This window comes from Aplosporella prunicola (assembly GCF_010093885.1).
Source record: "Aplosporella prunicola CBS 121167 unplaced genomic scaffold K452scaffold_26, whole genome shotgun sequence".
In the NCBI taxonomy this organism is placed as follows: Eukaryota; Fungi; Ascomycota; class Dothideomycetes; order Botryosphaeriales; family Aplosporellaceae; genus Aplosporella; species Aplosporella prunicola.
In genome coordinates this window covers 277,319-293,363 of record NW_022983554.1, presented here as the reverse complement: position 1 = coordinate 293,363, position 16,045 = coordinate 277,319, and the positions used below count along the sequence as shown (strand labels likewise).

At 53.7% G+C, this 16,045-nt stretch overlaps 6 protein-coding genes and 2 non-coding genes across 8 annotated transcripts; 4 read left to right on the top strand and 4 right to left on the bottom strand.

Annotated features, from left to right (window-relative positions):
- Positions 1 to 1,641: 1,641 nt before the first annotated feature.
- On the top strand, positions 1,642 to 2,701 carry K452DRAFT_339586 (uncharacterized protein; the record flags this gene model as incomplete). Its single annotated transcript, XM_033545317.1, has 2 exons — positions 1,642 to 2,217; positions 2,328 to 2,701. The coding sequence occupies 2 exons, from the start codon at positions 1,642 to 1,644 to the stop codon at positions 2,538 to 2,540; spliced, it is 789 nt and encodes a 262-aa protein (XP_033393625.1). The 3' UTR covers positions 2,541 to 2,701.
- Positions 2,702 to 4,845: 2,144 nt separating this feature from the next.
- On the bottom strand, positions 4,846 to 5,919 carry K452DRAFT_339584 (uncharacterized protein; the record flags this gene model as incomplete). Its single annotated transcript, XM_033545316.1, has 1 exon — positions 4,846 to 5,919. A coding segment is annotated over one exon (1,074 nt), but the record flags the coding sequence as incomplete, so codon positions are not given.
- Positions 5,920 to 6,680: 761 nt separating this feature from the next.
- Positions 6,681 to 7,607, bottom strand: K452DRAFT_312038 (uncharacterized protein; the record flags this gene model as incomplete). The annotated part of the gene is made up of 1 exon (XM_033543508.1): positions 6,681 to 7,607. The coding sequence occupies one exon, from the start codon at positions 7,605 to 7,607 to the stop codon at positions 6,681 to 6,683; it is 927 nt and encodes a 308-aa protein (XP_033393623.1).
- Positions 7,608 to 8,383: 776 nt separating this feature from the next.
- Positions 8,384 to 9,325, bottom strand: K452DRAFT_312037 (uncharacterized protein; the record flags this gene model as incomplete). The annotated part of the gene is made up of 1 exon (XM_033543507.1): positions 8,384 to 9,325. One exon carries the CDS (start codon positions 9,323 to 9,325, stop codon positions 8,384 to 8,386), a length of 942 nt encoding a protein of 313 aa, XP_033393622.1.
- Positions 9,326 to 10,379: 1,054 nt separating this feature from the next.
- On the top strand, positions 10,380 to 10,955 carry K452DRAFT_312036 (uncharacterized protein; the record flags this gene model as incomplete). The annotated part of the gene is made up of 1 exon (XM_033543506.1): positions 10,380 to 10,955. The coding sequence occupies one exon, from the start codon at positions 10,380 to 10,382 to the stop codon at positions 10,953 to 10,955; it is 576 nt and encodes a 191-aa protein (XP_033393621.1).
- Positions 10,956 to 11,925: 970 nt separating this feature from the next.
- On the top strand, positions 11,926 to 12,582 carry K452DRAFT_312035 (uncharacterized protein; the record flags this gene model as incomplete). Its single annotated transcript, XM_033543505.1, has 1 exon — positions 11,926 to 12,582. One exon carries the CDS (start codon positions 11,926 to 11,928, stop codon positions 12,580 to 12,582), a length of 657 nt encoding a protein of 218 aa, XP_033393620.1.
- Positions 12,583 to 14,159: 1,577 nt separating this feature from the next.
- Positions 14,160 to 14,251, bottom strand: K452DRAFT_t135. Its single transcript has one exon. It is a non-coding gene; the product is annotated as a tRNA-Lys (tRNA).
- A 1,012-nt stretch (positions 14,252 to 15,263) lies between these two features.
- K452DRAFT_t138 lies at positions 15,264 to 15,346 on the top strand. The gene has a single exon. It is a non-coding gene; the product is annotated as a tRNA-Thr (tRNA).
- Positions 15,347 to 16,045: the final 699 nt, after the last annotated feature.

The following is a 16,045-nucleotide window of genomic DNA, read 5'->3' as shown; positions in this document are numbered from 1 at the left end:
AGACTTGGAAGTGAGGCTCGCAGTTATGGTACAAGGCAGGAGGAAGGTTTTCACGGGAATGTTCACAGGAGACAGCAATAAAAAAGTATAATAAACTAAATGTCGGTCCACTGAGGATTTTGGCAATGTTGCCAGCTAGCCATAGAAAGGCTGGCAGCAACTAGGTAATTAATCGTTTCAATCGGCATAAGTGAACCTGTCAATATCGGAGATGCCTCAAAGCTAGAAAGCGGTATGAAAGCCGCTCTAGCTTGCACTGACACTCCGGGCTGCACAGGAACAGAATGAAAGCGACAGCACTTCAAACACAAAATGCCATGTAGCCGCCTGCAGTCCAGCCAGCCGGCCATGGAGAAGACCGGTTACAATGAGATGCGGACGGCTGAGGGCAAAGCCCAGTTCGATGTTGGAGTTCCGGCTGCGTGTTGTGTATTAACCCCTGCAAGGTATTGGTAGTTCTCATGGTGTTTGCGGTGGAACTCCGGTGTTGAAAATTGTACAGAAGCGCCCTATAGGCGAGGTCCAAGTTCTGAGTGAAAAAAAAGAAAGAGAGGGAGGCGGGGGGAGGGGGTATTTATGCTACGACTTCCTCGCTTAACGGGAGTCTGTTCGGGTCATGGGTGTTGTTGGTGAGTGCTGCAGAGGAGTGCAGCAGGCCTTGGCACGCCTTCCCGCCCTGCAGGGTTGCTGGCTACTCACCAACGCCGCACAGGGCACATTGAGCGCGGCTGGGCCCAGAGTCATTCGGAAAGCCAGCTTGACGGGCATGAGAGACGCAGCGTGGAGGAGCCCGAAGCATCATGGTAAGTCCTCAGCTTCTCACGACAGGCTAGGGCTTTCTACCACTGCATCTCGCTGACCGCGGCGACCTCTTTTCCCAAGCAATGTCCAGCTCCGACTGCCACCGCAGGGCGCAGACCTACCTCTTACCACGCCTCGGCCGCTGCTCCGCCTGTAACACTTTCCCAAGGACGCTCGCACACAGCCACCACTCACGCACGCCCGGGAATTGGTGCGACGACAGGGCACGTAATGTGGCTGAACAACTGTCAAGTCCTTGACTTTTCCCTCATAACCTTGTGCTGACTGCGAGAGAGGCACGGCACTCAAGGAACTACGGTGCGAAACCAAAAGCATGCCCCACACGCACCGAAAGCTGCGATTGGACGCCCCCTCTATTGCCATACCGAGATCGAACCTTTTCGTCATGGAGGACAGATGCAATCATTCAGTCTCTTCGTTGCCTCCTGGCGCCACTGTCGTCATCCCCATTCAAGCGCAGTGTCCCAATGGCATTGGAACCAATCTATCGAGAACCTACTCTAATGGCAAAGAAAGAGGGAAGACATATTGTTAGCGGTCACATTGCAGGATGCAATGGCAAGAGTAGATGAAGCTGAACAAAGGACATCCGCCTTCACGATGGCTGCGACATCGAAGGCGACCAGCAGCGTCGCTGCGAAGGACAATGATAAGGTGTCTTGGAAGTCAGAGCCTTAACAAGGCCTGGCAAAATATGGATGACCAAGCCAGCCTGGTGTCATGGTCACCATCGAGACCTCCTTAAAAGCGACGGCATTCGTAGCAGACAGTGGCACAAGACAGTATCATCGTGCTATTACAGGTAAGGCTTCCCCGTGCATGGCTACCATATCTTTGAACGCCGCTGTGTGCCCGGCTAACTGTTTTATTCTTTGGCAGACCGGAAAGCTTTGTCCTGAAACTTCCAGCCGTTTCCTCACGCGTTCTTTCTTCCAGTTATCCTTGCCTTTGACAAGGAACAGGCGAACAATCGGAACAAAGGCCACCATCACATCTTTCGCCTCGCGAGTCGCGACCGACACGCGGCGCACCATGCTCAAAAAGTGGCAGGCACTGGGTCCTACCAAGGATGATGCTGCAGAGCGTAGTACAATGCAGGGCAAGGGGATGAGCGGAGTCGCAAATTGCACCTGCGTGTGCTGGCAAGGACAAGACCGCCATGTCGGGCGAAGCCTGCTGCTACGCGAAGCCGCTGCGCTACCCGGACAACTGCTTCTCTTCGCTGTAGTCGAATGCCGTATCTCGGGGTCCGGCTTGTACTTCGTGTCCAGGAACGCTAAAGCTTCGGAACCAAAGTTCGAGAACTCCAGGTTCACTTTGACCAAGACGTGTCGCTCCAAAGACGCGGAGACTGTGCTTTTGGTATGTGCGACAATTAGCCAAATCCAAGACAATGTAAGTACGCGACTCCAAGCTCTTCTAGTCGGAGAGAAAGCCAACCGTCGCTAATCGGTGCCAACACAAACAGCTGCGGACATCTACTCTAGAGCTTGGAACCTTGCTAGTCTCGCAGTCAATTTGCCAGTGTTGTCACTTCGAACATTTCGCAAATCACAGGCAGCACGTCCGCCGTTGTCCAGGGCTTCGGTTATAACTCTGCAACAACTGCACCGCCTTTGAGACCAAGACACTTCGAAAGGCATGCCACGCACGAACAAGACGATAGCGCAGTACACGTCCCGCACGCTATGGAGACCGCCACTGATGACGCGAGATAGCGCCGGTCGCGGGTCCCAACGGCTACACTGAGCACCATAGCGCACTCTGGGACTAAGAGCCGTGCCGCCATGATCGCAATGAACGAGATGGTCATCGGGAGACACTGGGACTCAGAAGGCCGCAGCTGGCGCGCACCCCTATGACCATCTCGGCCGCGTCGGTCATGCTCAGTGCCTTAGGCGTTTCTACCAAGCTTGCACCTTTCGCCAGCCGCATGAACTTCTAGGAGAACACCCGCGCCAACGTGGCTACTATGATGCGCACGGCCTCGCGCCACCTCGCGCCGCCTTGCACGCGGTACAAGCCCTTGCAGGGCGCGGACGCTCGCTGAAGGGGCTGCCGGCGCCCGTTGAATGGCCGACAAAGAGGCTTGCTCAGGTTGCGAAGGAGACGATTCTGGTAATATGATAACGTGAACTGGCTCCGCTGTGGATGTAGGGGGAGCCCCGGATGGTTGGGTGGGGGGAGAAAGTAGGGACTGATCACTTCATCGCAGATTTGGCGGCACAAGCATGACATTTCCTTGAATTCCTTCATCTCTTGCAATGGTAACAGATCTTCGCCGTCTGACGGCGGCGGTGCCGATGAGCCAATCATGATGGGGTTGGCCTGATGGTCTTGTTGCGAGAAGCGGGGGCCGGCGTCCGTGGTAAGCTCGCGGGGCGCGGCGCTTCGGCAGCAGCAGCAGCAACAGCAGCAGGAGGGGAAGCAGGAGCAGAAGCAGTAGCGGCGGCACTGCTTAGACCTGGACTACTCCTCGGTGACATTAATCAGATTTGCTTGGAATATTTTAGGCCGGAACAGGTGCGGTCGTGAGCTTTTGATACTATACTCCTTTGTTGGAACGAAAGCTTTTCCATGTTCGGCATGTCGAGCGCCTGCTCCAAACCTCCAGTATCACGGTTGTAACTTGTGCTGAGGTGGTGAGATTCATTCGTTTTATTGCAGTTTTGCGCCTCTTGATGTCAAACCCGAGTCCCCAACAGTGGACGCCTGCGAACTGAGTCTCGTCTGTTTACTTCCAATGACACTGTCTGTGCCAGGTAGGCTTCTTTGTCCTTCAACAATGCCGCCATGTTCTTTGTTTTGCGCTTTCCAAAAAGCTTCCGCGCTTTGTCCGGGGAACAAAGGGCGACTGAGAGGAGGGATAGACCGCAGTGATCTCCAAAAAAGTTTTGAATGTGCTTGTTATACAACACAACGCTCCTGCTCTGAACTTTCCCGTGCTCTTTGTCCGCGAAATGACGAACGAACGGAATAGCCTTTGTGCCTTAGAGGAAGCTCTTGGTGTCCACGCAGTATCATTTCCGCTCTCTTGTCTTCTAATCGTTCTCCCTTGCATAGAAGATTCCCGTCTGCTCTCGTCCTTGGATATGATGTATTTCCGCATGCCATGTCTTCAAACATACCTCCTCCTGCGTAGATCGTCCCAAATCGAATCACTATGGGCTATGGTCGGCCACTCTTGCACTGTCCGTAGGACATCTTAGCACGTGGTGTCGCTGTCGAGGGAAAACTTCGTGCTTGTCTGGGCCTCTGATGAAGCTTGTCAGCAGTGTTTCAATAGGGCCTTTCCACGAAGTCCCATATCGAGCCAGACTGTTCCATGTACTCGCAAACCTGTATACAGTGCCTCGGGACAGACGTCTTTGTGGCTCGTTGACCCTCATTCCCCTGTAGTATGCTCTGCACGCCGTGTGTGCTTGTGTGCGCCGTCTCCGCAACCCTGCCGTGCGGCCTGCTGCAGGTGGTGAATGTCCTTCTTGTAATAGCTGTGGCATGCTTCATCCGGATGTGTAGGTTGCCGCGCTTTGTCCTCGGCAGCACCTGGGGAGTGATGGAGCCGAGGACGTGCGTATGGGCCAAAGCAGAGCAATGTGCACTGGCAGGGCGGCCTTCGTGGTGGCGAAAGGGCGTGCTGTGGGGCCGCGGAGGTTAGGAGTGCTATATAGTCTGCTTATGCGCTTGGAGCAGCAGTTTTTTCGCTTCGTGCTGTGTTGAAGACCGATCTGGACGGCTTGCAGAGGCGGACGGACACGCGAAAGGAGATGCGGCGGCTCGACATGGTGGAGGCGACAACGGAGATGTAAGAAGTGTTTGGTACTACTTGATGGAAGAGGGTACTGAGAGGTTTTAGGGTACGAAAGATGCTGCAGAAGTGGTGTGGGCGTGAGTTTGAAGGGTGGTGTGGGGAAGGAAGGCGCTCTGCGGACAAGATCACTGTACATACAACAACGGGGCCAATTCAGCTCTATATTAGCAGATTCAAAGTCATCTATTATCCAACTCAAAGGGTATAGTAATCTATAAGTCAAGAGAGATCTCATCCTCGACGCCCGGCAGATCCGTCTGAGACGCCACATTCATCACGATACCGCGAACAATATCCTCGTTCGTCATCTCAAAAAGGAAGTCATGAAGCCCCTTCGCCTCATCCGGATCCTCATATTGCCTATTGATGACTCTTGTCAACGCCTCATCCATATGGCGTTCGAGCCTGCTGATAAGCTCCGAGCAAGTCATCACTAAGCCGTTCAGCTTGTGCACCCTGTACTCCATGTACTCCCAGAAGTTTATAAGCATGAGCGGCTTCATGCCTAGGAGATAGTTCTCGATTCTTACGAAGCGATCCCTATGGACGCGAACGAGGTCCTCAGGTGGGATTGAGAAGGTCACTCGAGGGTTTTCGGGGGCGAGAACCATGGCGTCCTCGAAGGCAGCGGGGTCATACTCCTCATTCGAGCTGTTAGGGGGTATGAAGCCGCCGGAATAACGTCTCTGGATGGGGAGAGCGGGGTTAGCGAAGCTGAGGATGGACTGGTGGGATTCCTCCGGTAAGGCGAAGGCCCGCGGGACGTAGCTTACTGGAGGAGAGGGCGGAGGAGGTGGCGGCGGGACCTCCATCTTCTGGTAAACTTCTTCGTCGCACGCTGGACAGGTGTTCTTGAAGAACTGCTTGCCATCTTCTTCGGTGGTGGTTTGGAGCATCCAGTCAACGAGGCATGAGTAGTGGAGCATGCGCTTGCAACAGGCCATGGTTCTCACGAGCGCCATGGCGCCTTCTCCCGGCCCAATGGAGTGGCATTTCGAGCAGACACCCTTGGCCTTCTTTATCTCCTTGGGGGTTGAGTGCGAGGCTTGTAGGACGAGGTTGAGATACTCGGAGCGAGGTGGGAGCGTAGTTGGAGCTTTGTCGTTGCGGCCGAGCTTGCCCAGGAGTCGCTTCATTCCTTTAGGCATTTTGCGAGACTGCTTGTGAGGAGAGTTGGCGGCAATGGTGAGTGTGGAGGTAGTGACTGGCGAGCGGTGCTCCGGTTGGTGGGTCAGAGATGTGTTGTTGTTAATCGAAGAGGGATATCGCGAGATTTTAGAGTGAGTGAAGAAGAAGAGCCAGAGTGGATGATGAGGGAGAGCGATGCTCGTTTATTTAGTCATTCGGCAATAGCGGTATTGTTGACGTTCGTTGCGCGGCGGAGAAAGTTGAAAGGGCATGGCAACACGAAAGTTCACTCCAAAGAGCTTAGCGCCCTTCCGCCTCCGACCAGTGACTGCGATGGGAGAAACTACATACCTTCATAGTTTGAACCCCAAAGCATGCGCAAGTAAAAGAAGAAAAGTAATTCTTAGGCCCATTCTCCCACTGTCAACTGTTCGCAGCTGGATAACACTTACACAGCTCTCACGACTCGAATCCTTGCTGACAATGGAATGGCAAAACATCAAACTTCCCAAACAATCTAGTCGTGTAGATCCATTGACTCGGGTGGGGTGAGCAGACAGTCGGAGGGATTTGGCTGTATTTATGGGACAACGGGAAGGCGATGGTATGGAAGCGAGGAAGAGTCTGCGAAGCACGTTAGTTTGGCATAGTCAGGGGGACAAGTTTGTGTATAGTATAATGAGTGTTGCTGAAATTCAAGAAAGTACTTAAGGAAATACGTCTAAGGGGAAAAGTCTTCTAAGGGGAAAAGTCTATGTAAATCTCAAATCAGTCTATGGGAAAAAGAAAAACAGAGATTGTGTATGCGAAATCCTCACAAATGGACAACTATACTCCGAACTCCGTTACAAAGGAAAAAAACAGAAGAGCCCATCAGCAGCGGCTGATTCGGGGAGGATAGACAACTCAGGCGAGGCACCTAATCTGGGGGGTACCTACGCGGGCGCCTCTCGTCGTCGCTCGTGTTGGACGACGAAGCAGGCGACGCCTCTGAACCAGAGTCAACGGCGCTGGACCTGGCTTCGCAGTGGGCCTCAATGCCCCGTGCAATCTTCCTCGCCCAGATGAGGACCTCCCCTGGGCGGGCATCTTCGGGGTGGTGCGCGTTCGGATGCTCCTTACGCGCACGCTCCAGACGGGACAAAGTCATCTGGAGCAGGAGCTGTCGCCACTGTGACGATTCCACGATCTGGTTCTCGTTCAATGTGATGGCATTCACGAGATCGTGCTCCATTTGCACGGTCAAATTCCCCCCGACAAATGCAGGGATGGTTACTTTCTTCATGGCATCCCTGACAACCTGGACAGGGTCCGTAATGCTGATCATGAAGAAGTCAGGGCGAGGAGACTCGTCATCAATGATGACGCCTCCGTAATCAACCTGCACTTCCTTCTTAGACTTGGAGAGCCCCAGCGTCTGGGACAGCCTCCGGAAGAAAGAAGGCTTCTTGACCGCTCCCTCCGAAGTGCGACGAGACGACCCCAAGGACTGGCTAATGGCCATGGAGTTTGACCGCTTTGCCTTCGTCCGAGGGAATAGACGCTGCCTGCATTGTGGGTTGGGGCAGACTTCTTGGCAATATCCCTTGACCGTCTGGTCAAGGTACTCGGCCATGCAAGGTCTGTGGTAGACCTTGTAAAGATGCCTCTGGAAGCAGCAATGGGGGATTACGATCGTACCTTGCCACTTCTCGTTCTCGCTGGTGTCGATGTCATCCCAGCAATGGTCACATTGCTCCTCCGCCACGAGGATCTGTGGCGTAGCAGCATTTACTAGGCCAGATTTCAGGAACTCCTCCCTCGAGGGGAATAGGCAGTAGTCGTTCATATGTCCGTTGCTAGACATTGTCATGACTTGTGAATATACGATATTCACTTTTCACTTCAGTGGAGCGTATTCAAATCAGTGCAGTCAGCGTTATGAGTCCAGCTCTATGCTTGTCGCTTGCCTTGAATATTTTCTTAGTGCCGATAGAAGCTCATCTTGACGCCGTTTATATACATTCACGGTATTTGTGGTTTCAAACTTGATTAGCAACAATGTATGCATAGTCCAGTGATATTCGTAAACAATACCGCCGCGGAGCATAGCCTGCAAACAAAACAGCCATTGTTCGTAGTCCAGAGATCCTTCCGTCTCTTTCCATACTTGTCCAGAACCTCCTCGTGCCTTCATTATGCGTGAATAACTCCTCCATGGTTCGTGGTCTAAGGAATATTCCGTTGTGTTGAACGCTGCGTCGCTGCCAGGATGCTGTGCCGGTTGAGCTGCGTTCGGAACGTCGTCATTCGTTAAAGCGTTGCCTATGCTCAGGTCAATGTCAGCTGAATGTAAGACCAAAGGAAGGGAAGCGGTGGCACGAGACACATCAAGATAAAAGGGCCAGCCCTCATTGCGGTGTTTCGCAACAAGGGCCTATGTAGTGCAGGGTTGGTTGAACGCGCCTGTCTGATAGAAAATAATAAATTGGAACGTGGTACTTACTATAAAATTCAAACCCTTCTAAGCAATTACTGAAAGCCAAGGACGATAGAGGTGCGGCCTATATAAGTGAAGCCGACAATAAAATCATTTGTCACCAGCGAGAATCGGTACAAGCGCAGAGGCAGAGCGAGGAATGATTAGGCGGTGAAAGGGATGGTGTCCCAGTACCTGAAAGGCATCTCAAGCGGCCCACGCTCGGTCATGGTGACACTGATGGAGATGCCAATGAACTGGGCCAGTGGCCCAACCCATCCCTTGTGGTCGTCGCCCTTTCCAAGCCAGGCATTCGGAAACTCGTGAATCTCCCTCATCAAGATATGGTCGAGCGTCTTGTAGACATCGTGCTTGAGGTCCTGGACAAGCTTGCTCTTGCCCTTTAATGGCCCCAGGGAGTCCTTGAGGCTATTCTCCCATTCCCTCAGGAGGCGATTGCCGACGAAATCGGGCACGAGTCCCTTCCTCTTCGCAAGCTCCAGCACCGATGCAATGTCGTCCGTCCTGATGATGCAGATCAGCACGGGGGTCCGCTCGGAAGACGGCCGGGCAGAGTCCACCCGCTTCTTGTTCTTCATGGACGGAGGTGGACCAGCTGAAGCTATACGGCTCGAGCTCTTCATAGATGAAGGGGCGCCCGCTGCAGGCACACGGCTAACGGAAGAGACCGAGGAGGGGTTGATGTCACGGGACTTCGATGATCCGAAGCTGCTGCTGAAGCTCCTAATCATTCCCCTGAAGGAGCTAGTCCTACGAGCCTTCGGGGCCTTGGTTGCCTTGTACAAGTGATCATGGCAGTCCTCATTCGGGCAGCGGTTCTGGTAGATTCCCTGCACCGATTGGTTGAAGTAGTCTTGGAGACACTGCCGATGATAGACCTTGTAGAGGTACTTGTTGTTACAGCACCTCAGCGCGACAATGGTACCCTTGAAGGTTTCGTTCTCCAAAAAGTCTATGGGTTCCCAGCAGTGATTACAGATGTTGTCTGCCACGTTGATCTGGGCACTCGTGGCCGGCACGATGAAGTCGCCAGACTGGAGGAACGTGCTCCTGTCGGGTAGTTCTAACTTCGGAGCAAGGGACATGTTGTGGTCGTATTGATGTTGGTAGGATTCTTCTGGTTCTGAGATGACTGATGGTTTTCGTAATAAAGATTGTAACTGCTTGGGTGGTGGGGATGTAGCTGTGGTGTTTTGGTCTGGCTGACAAGATGCGGTGGAGTACTCCGCCTATATATCATCGTTCATTAGCAATGTTTGCATTGTAAGGGAAGAGAAAGGGATTCACAGTTACCTTGTATATATACAATGCCATTGTTTGTTGTGATGACGACAAAGGCCGGACAAGTTGACAATAAACGAACAAGGCAACAATGGCTAGCGGATACCCAGGAATAGTTTGACATGCAAGCGCGAAATGCTGATTGGAGACACTACAGGCTGCCAGGAGAGGCATTACCCAGGCGATGGGTTGCTGAACGTCCGTAGTTGAAGGCCGATGCGTGAGTGGGAACTTGGGAATCGAAGCGGAGATGGTCGCCCCAACTGGTCAAGAGAGGCTATGAGGATTCTTTTGTACGTTGAGTTAGCCTTTGTCAACGTTCTTGGGGTGCGTAGGTACATGCACTTGTGCGAGACGATGTCTTGCCAAGAGTGAAGCCGGACAGGACAAAGAGGCCAAACTGTCTCAGACCACCACACGCAACTGTCCGCTTGGCTTTGACGACTCTGAGGATAAAAAAGGTTCGGGTGGTGACAGGCAAGCTCGTCCACCTGGCCTTTGTCAGGAGCTGTTGCAACGCGAGGATGACAGTGACGGTGTTGACGCGCCCGAGGGGGTTCGGGTGGGGGTGCAGGCGGGGAAGTTACGCCGGCGACAATTGGAGGGGAGAGACGCTGCACCTTCTGTCCTGGCTGCCCGTCCCCTCGTCTGTGCCTGCTCCTTCTGTCTTTCTTCATTCCTTTCCACCGCCTTTTAAGTTCAACTTCGTCCTCCTCTTTCTCAATTCTCTCTATCACCCTTCTCTCCACTTCTCCTCCACCTTCTTTCCGACAATCTCTCCTTACGTCACTCCTTCTCGCCTCACATCGCCTCTGTCCCTCAATCTCAGTCTCTTTCAAACCCTGAGGATCGATCGTCATGTTCGTTGGCAGCCTTGTGGTATTCGACGCAGATCCTGAAAATACAACGTCGATCCTGATTCGCCTTCCGCCGCCCGCGATCCTGTTCCATCCTGACACGAACCTTGAAATTGAGCACTACGACGTTATGGACGTGGACGCAGCCAGCCGTCCTGGAGCCCAACAAGTCCCTACTCCGCCTAACACGCCCCAGGTCACTCCGCCAGACTCGCCTGAGACTAGCCCTCCGGACACTCCACGATCGGCTCCCCAGGATACGGAAGACACAGATCTTCCAGATATGACACAAGTGAGCTCTGAAATCGTCCAGGAACCTGGTGCTTTGACATCGGATCAAGGCAGTCCTGTCAGCCCACCCATGACCGACCAGTCTCTTCCGACAGAGGGAGAACACGCTGAGCACTCAGAGACAGAGCAAGCGAGCCAAAGAACGACTGAGTTTGTCAGTGATCCAGTGGTCGACGACGGTAGTAAGCCAACAGACGAGGTTTGCATCTCCCATTCCTGTTTAGAAGCGGACAGCATCAGGCTAACGAACCGATACAGAAGTGGCGCCAGGAGATTTGTGACATGATCGCTGGCCGCAAGCCGTGCATGATGTGCGGCGCCTACATGGGATGTACGAAGCGCCTGTGGGCCTGCTGCTTGCCTCCCCACCTTCATCGAGGAGCCCAGTTTCACTGCTCCGTGTGCCTCCCTCTCGACGACGACCTTTTCCCGGTCAGAAACACATGGCTTCCTAGATTGTGCGGTCCCAACACAAGTTTTGCGTGTACCAGCTTCTGGTGCCAGGTACTTAACTGGTCGGGCCTCAGTCGTGCCGAAGCGCTTCGCAAAATCCGTTCTGAGGAAGCGGAAGTCCTCCGCCGTATGGGGATTAAGGACAAAGTCTAGTGAGCACACCAACGGTTGTAGATGACCGCAGCTAACATCTTCAGCGCCTCTGCTTAACTCCACGCAACCCCAACACAGTCTGCCAAGCTCAGACGACCCGATGCCAGTAACATTGGTATCACTGCTCTTCGAACTCATTTCAGACAGTGGCTACTCCCACATGCTTATCCAGGCTCTCTCCTACCCATGCATACTGGCTATTGAGGATAAGAAGAAGAAGTATCGGCTTTGCTGTTGAGTTTGCTCAAGTGTGTGGCAGTTGTGGAAGATACTGAGTGTTTGATGAGTCTTCGAGCATATGCGCGTGTCAAGTGGCTTGAAGTTGTGGTTTCTACGGTTTTTAGGGGATGTGGGCACGAAAGTGGAACATACTGTCAAAGCCTCTTGTCATTACTAGAGGAGCAAGGTCTGCCGTCTATGGGGGTACAGGGTCGGATAGGTCCAAACATGGTTACGTTGCAAATCAACTCAACAGTAGACATAACTTTGCACATCTGCCTTTGTCTTGTGTGTGTCAGATATTGGTGAAATGGCGGAGATATCGGACGACGTATTTGCCAGGAAACCCCCGGTCAAAGGTGATTGACCTGCGCTGACGGCGGCTTCAGCCGGGAAACGCCGCGCCAGTGGTGACTACCTGCCATGTCAATATGTTGAGAAGACCCGAGATTTGTCGCGCGGCGCGCTCCTCCTCCCTTCATCTCAGCACGAAACCTTTGCAGACTCGCAGAACGACCCTGAGGTTGACAACTTTCGGCGCTTCCAGCCAGCCACGTCGCACAGTTTGGAAGCAAACCGCCGCTAAGATGTCCGCCAGACCCCCCAACCCCTACATGATCTTCCCCAGCGTCTTCCGCCGCGCCACCGAGCAGCCCGAAGTCCGCTACCACAGAGGCACCACCCAGGAGTTCCATGGCCTCGTCCTCCTCGGCGTCGCCGTCGACATCCTGCACCACTACCCCCGCGACTCCAACGTCAACGCCTTGCGCGGCGAAATCATCAACATTGGCCGCGACATGGGCACGTCTCGCATCGGCGACACCAACATGACGATGTGGTACGTCGTGCGCGACATGGCGGAGCTCTGGGTCCACGACGCCTCCGAAGAGTTCACTGAGCTGTACCTCGAGACCCTGCTCTTCAACACGATCGTCCGCGCCTACGACCGCTTTCTCAGGTCTCCGATATACACCACTGGACACATGACGGCTCACAGGGTCAATGCTCTCGGCTACTTTCGCTGGGGCTGCAGGTGGAACGAGGGCGTCGATTACCTTCACGACTTGCAAGACCAGGGCCTCCAGTGAGCGCTCTCACACTCGACTCCCGGCTGTCTCAATGGCATCACATCACACTGTCAGCTTGTTTCATCACTTCGGCACCTGGTGCAACATGGCGACCGTCTTCTACCATTGGCAGGGCAGGTGTCGGATGTCTGCACATACGGCTGTCTCGAGATCATTGGGCTTGGTTACAACTTGGAATGCATGTTTGACACTGTCGAATTGTATGGTTGATGAGGTCTTGGAGGGGCTTTTAGAGGAGCTTTGAGGACATTTTGACACCCTCTGTTCCTTTTCGAGTTTTCAGGAGCCGTATGGCCTGGTTGGACTTTGAGGTCGCGGCAACGGGATGTCTGCAGGTGTTTTGAGATGTTCATCATGTTTCTTCTCCCAGAAGTCTACGATAGCTCGAATACAGCGGTGCATACATTCCCCCTTGCTGCATGTTTGTTCAGTAAATAACGATCACTGACGTGAACCTGCGCACTCGGGACTCTGATCAAGTGTCCTGCTTCTTTCCAAGCCATAAAGCACCCATTTGAATACAGATTCAGTGTCCCCTTGGGGCCTGCTGCCAACCCACTTCGTGCCAAGTCTTTCCCGGAAAGGGATCCACCACCCAGACCTCGCCAACTCCTCACACACAGCTATAAAACCTTCCACCCTCACCACCCCAGACCTGAAACTCTCCAACAGTGCTTTGCAGATACGTAACAGTGACCTCTGAAGCCCCTTGAAGCGCGATAGAGGGGGATAAAGAGGAAGACGAACAAGCATCCTGTATACGATTCTACGCCCTTATACAACATAGCAGCTGTCATGGCCGCAACGCTGCTGAGCCATTCCGCCGATCACGTGTTCTCGCTTCACCGGGCACAGGCCCGGCTCGCGACTCAACACCACGCCGCAACACGTAGATACTCGCACTTCGTGCAACCTCTTGTAGCCAATTGAGACTACTTGCTCGCGTGCCTTTCCCGCATGCCTCAGTGCTCTTACAGCAGCACGACTCTACATCTCAGGAAACAGAAGACGACACCATTCCGTACCGGTCCAGCCCAATCGATCCATGAAGCCTTGTTAAGAGCCTCTAGTACTCCATACAGCTTCAGCAACAAAGCTACAGTGTGCTTCCCTAGCAGTACTCGAATATTTAGTCTCGAACTTACCGGACGCGCACAAGGTATCTCGCGCAAAGGGCTATCCGCATCCTCCCGTCCCGTATTCTCGCTAAAGTATAGTTCTAGCACAGCGTCTACCAAATAATCCCCCGCAAGATATCTTTCTTCACGTTCGCATACATGTATACTTAGTTAGATATAAATAAAAATCTACTATCACCTTATACAATTTATAGATCGCTCGAAACTTACGTCGCTCCCGCCTCCGAGACATCCCCGGCCTTAGGCAAGCGAGTCTTAGCGGCCTCCCGCGTAAAAGAAAAGAAAAAGAATAATCAGTAATTAAGCCTAACGCGGGGGAGAATTAAGTATTACCTTAGACCGTTTATAGATCGCTTATAAAAATATAAAAATATGTTCGCCTCGTTTCCGCCTCCCGCGCAAAAAGAAAAAAAAAAGCAAAAGAATATTTGGGAATTGAGCCCAACGCGGGGGTCGAACCCGCAGCCTTGAGATATCGCCTCCTAGGAGGTGGTAAGAGTCTCACGCTCTACCGATTGAGCTAGCCGGGCAGCTTGTAGCTGTTGATAAAAGAGGATTTGGCTGCTGTGTTTATGTAGTAAGCAGCTTGGGCGGCGGTTGGAAACCTTGATTTCCTATGGACTCCGGTATGTGGACCCCCCACCTGAACTTCGCACCAAATCAACCGTTCGCAGAAAGCTTCAAATTTTCTAGTAAGTGGTTAGGTTTTGGCTTTGACTATTTACCTCTACTGCTATCTGTTTTTCCAAGGGATTATGCGCGACTTTCGCGTGGCCGAGTTGGGGTGCGGAAATGTCGACTTGGTTTTGGATGTGTCCACACAAGGAGTCCGTATGCCTGGAACAAAGGACAAGGCAAACGACCAGACATGCAGCGCATTCACAAACAGACAGCTGCAGTAGGTGTTCTTTATAGCCAGCTCTACCTTGCCTATTTGTACAGCCCTCTCCCTCCTCCTCCTCCTCCTCCTCCTCCTCCTCCTCCTCACGCACAAAACCCGCACAGCCCGCGCAGCCCGCCCCTCCAGAGCCCGTTCCATGCTTTGCGTCGGTGTCGGGCGCCCAGCCATTTCGCTTCAGCAGCACAACCACCACCGCTGCGCCGCCGCCCAGCCCAAATCCCGCACACTTTCGCTTTTTTTTCTCCCACTGCGGAAATTTCTTATCTTGTCGACCTCTACAGCAACAGCAGGGTCTGTTTGTGTGGCGTCGTGCGCTGCTGCTCCGGCGCATTGGAGCGCGATCTACGGCTCTAGCCTCTGCGGTCGCGATTCCGTGGCGGGGCGCTGAGCGCTGAGATGGAGATGGAGGATAGAGGGCAAGCCAGCGCGCCGCGCCCGCCTCGTCGCTCGGGGCTGGCCAGGCATCGCATCGCAATGTATCGCAATGCACTGCAGCGCGCACGCCGCGACGCAACGCAACAACCGCTGCGTCTCGTGCTGGTCGGGCGCAGTGCTGGTCGTCGACCCACGCACAACCCCTCCCAATCCTCTCTATTGTATCTCACAATATAATCCCCACCCATTAAAAGCTTACATAACCCGCCCGCTTGGCTTAGTGGTACAGCGTCTCACTCGTATGCAGTATGAAATGAGAAGATCCTCGGTTCGATTCCGAGAGTGGGCAGTCTTTTTGAAAAGATAATGGGCATTCAATTCATTCTTTTTGAAAAATTTTCAGCGGCACGAGATGTCTGCTCTGGCGGATTGGGTGGGTGCCTGTGTTGGTTGCTGGTTTTTTGTGCTGCTGCTGCTGCTGCTGCTGCTGCGAGGGGCGAGTTTGGGGGTGGTTGTTTCGCGCTGTGGCGGGTGGGCAGTGGGCAGTGCAGCGGTCGCGTCACCCACACGCGCACACGCTTTCCATCAGCCATCGCCCATCATCATCATCCACCGTCACCCCAAGTCCAGAGCAGCATGCCCGCCCGCCACGCGTTCCCGCGCAAGGCCGTGCAAACAAGCTTTGCGGCTTGCGCCAGCGGCCGCTAGGAGTAGGCAACGCTGTGGCTGTGGCTTTAGGGGCCGGTCCTAGGCGGGCTGCGGCGTCGTCGTCGTCGGCGGCGATTGCGGGCGGGCGCGTAGGCAGGCAGCGCTGCTGCTCCGCAGCCGCTACGACGTACGTATGCGTGGATGGACTTAACACGCAAGCCGCAAGCCAGGCTGGTCGCCGCTGCTTTGCGGCTTGCGCCAGCGTGGCAGCTTGCAGCGGCTCTGTGGTGATGCAGCGGATGGGTGGGTTGGTCATGTGGATTTGATTTAATTTAGGTTTCGGAGGAAGAGGAAGAGGAAGAGGATAAGGATGAACTAGTTATAATCACCATTAGGGGCG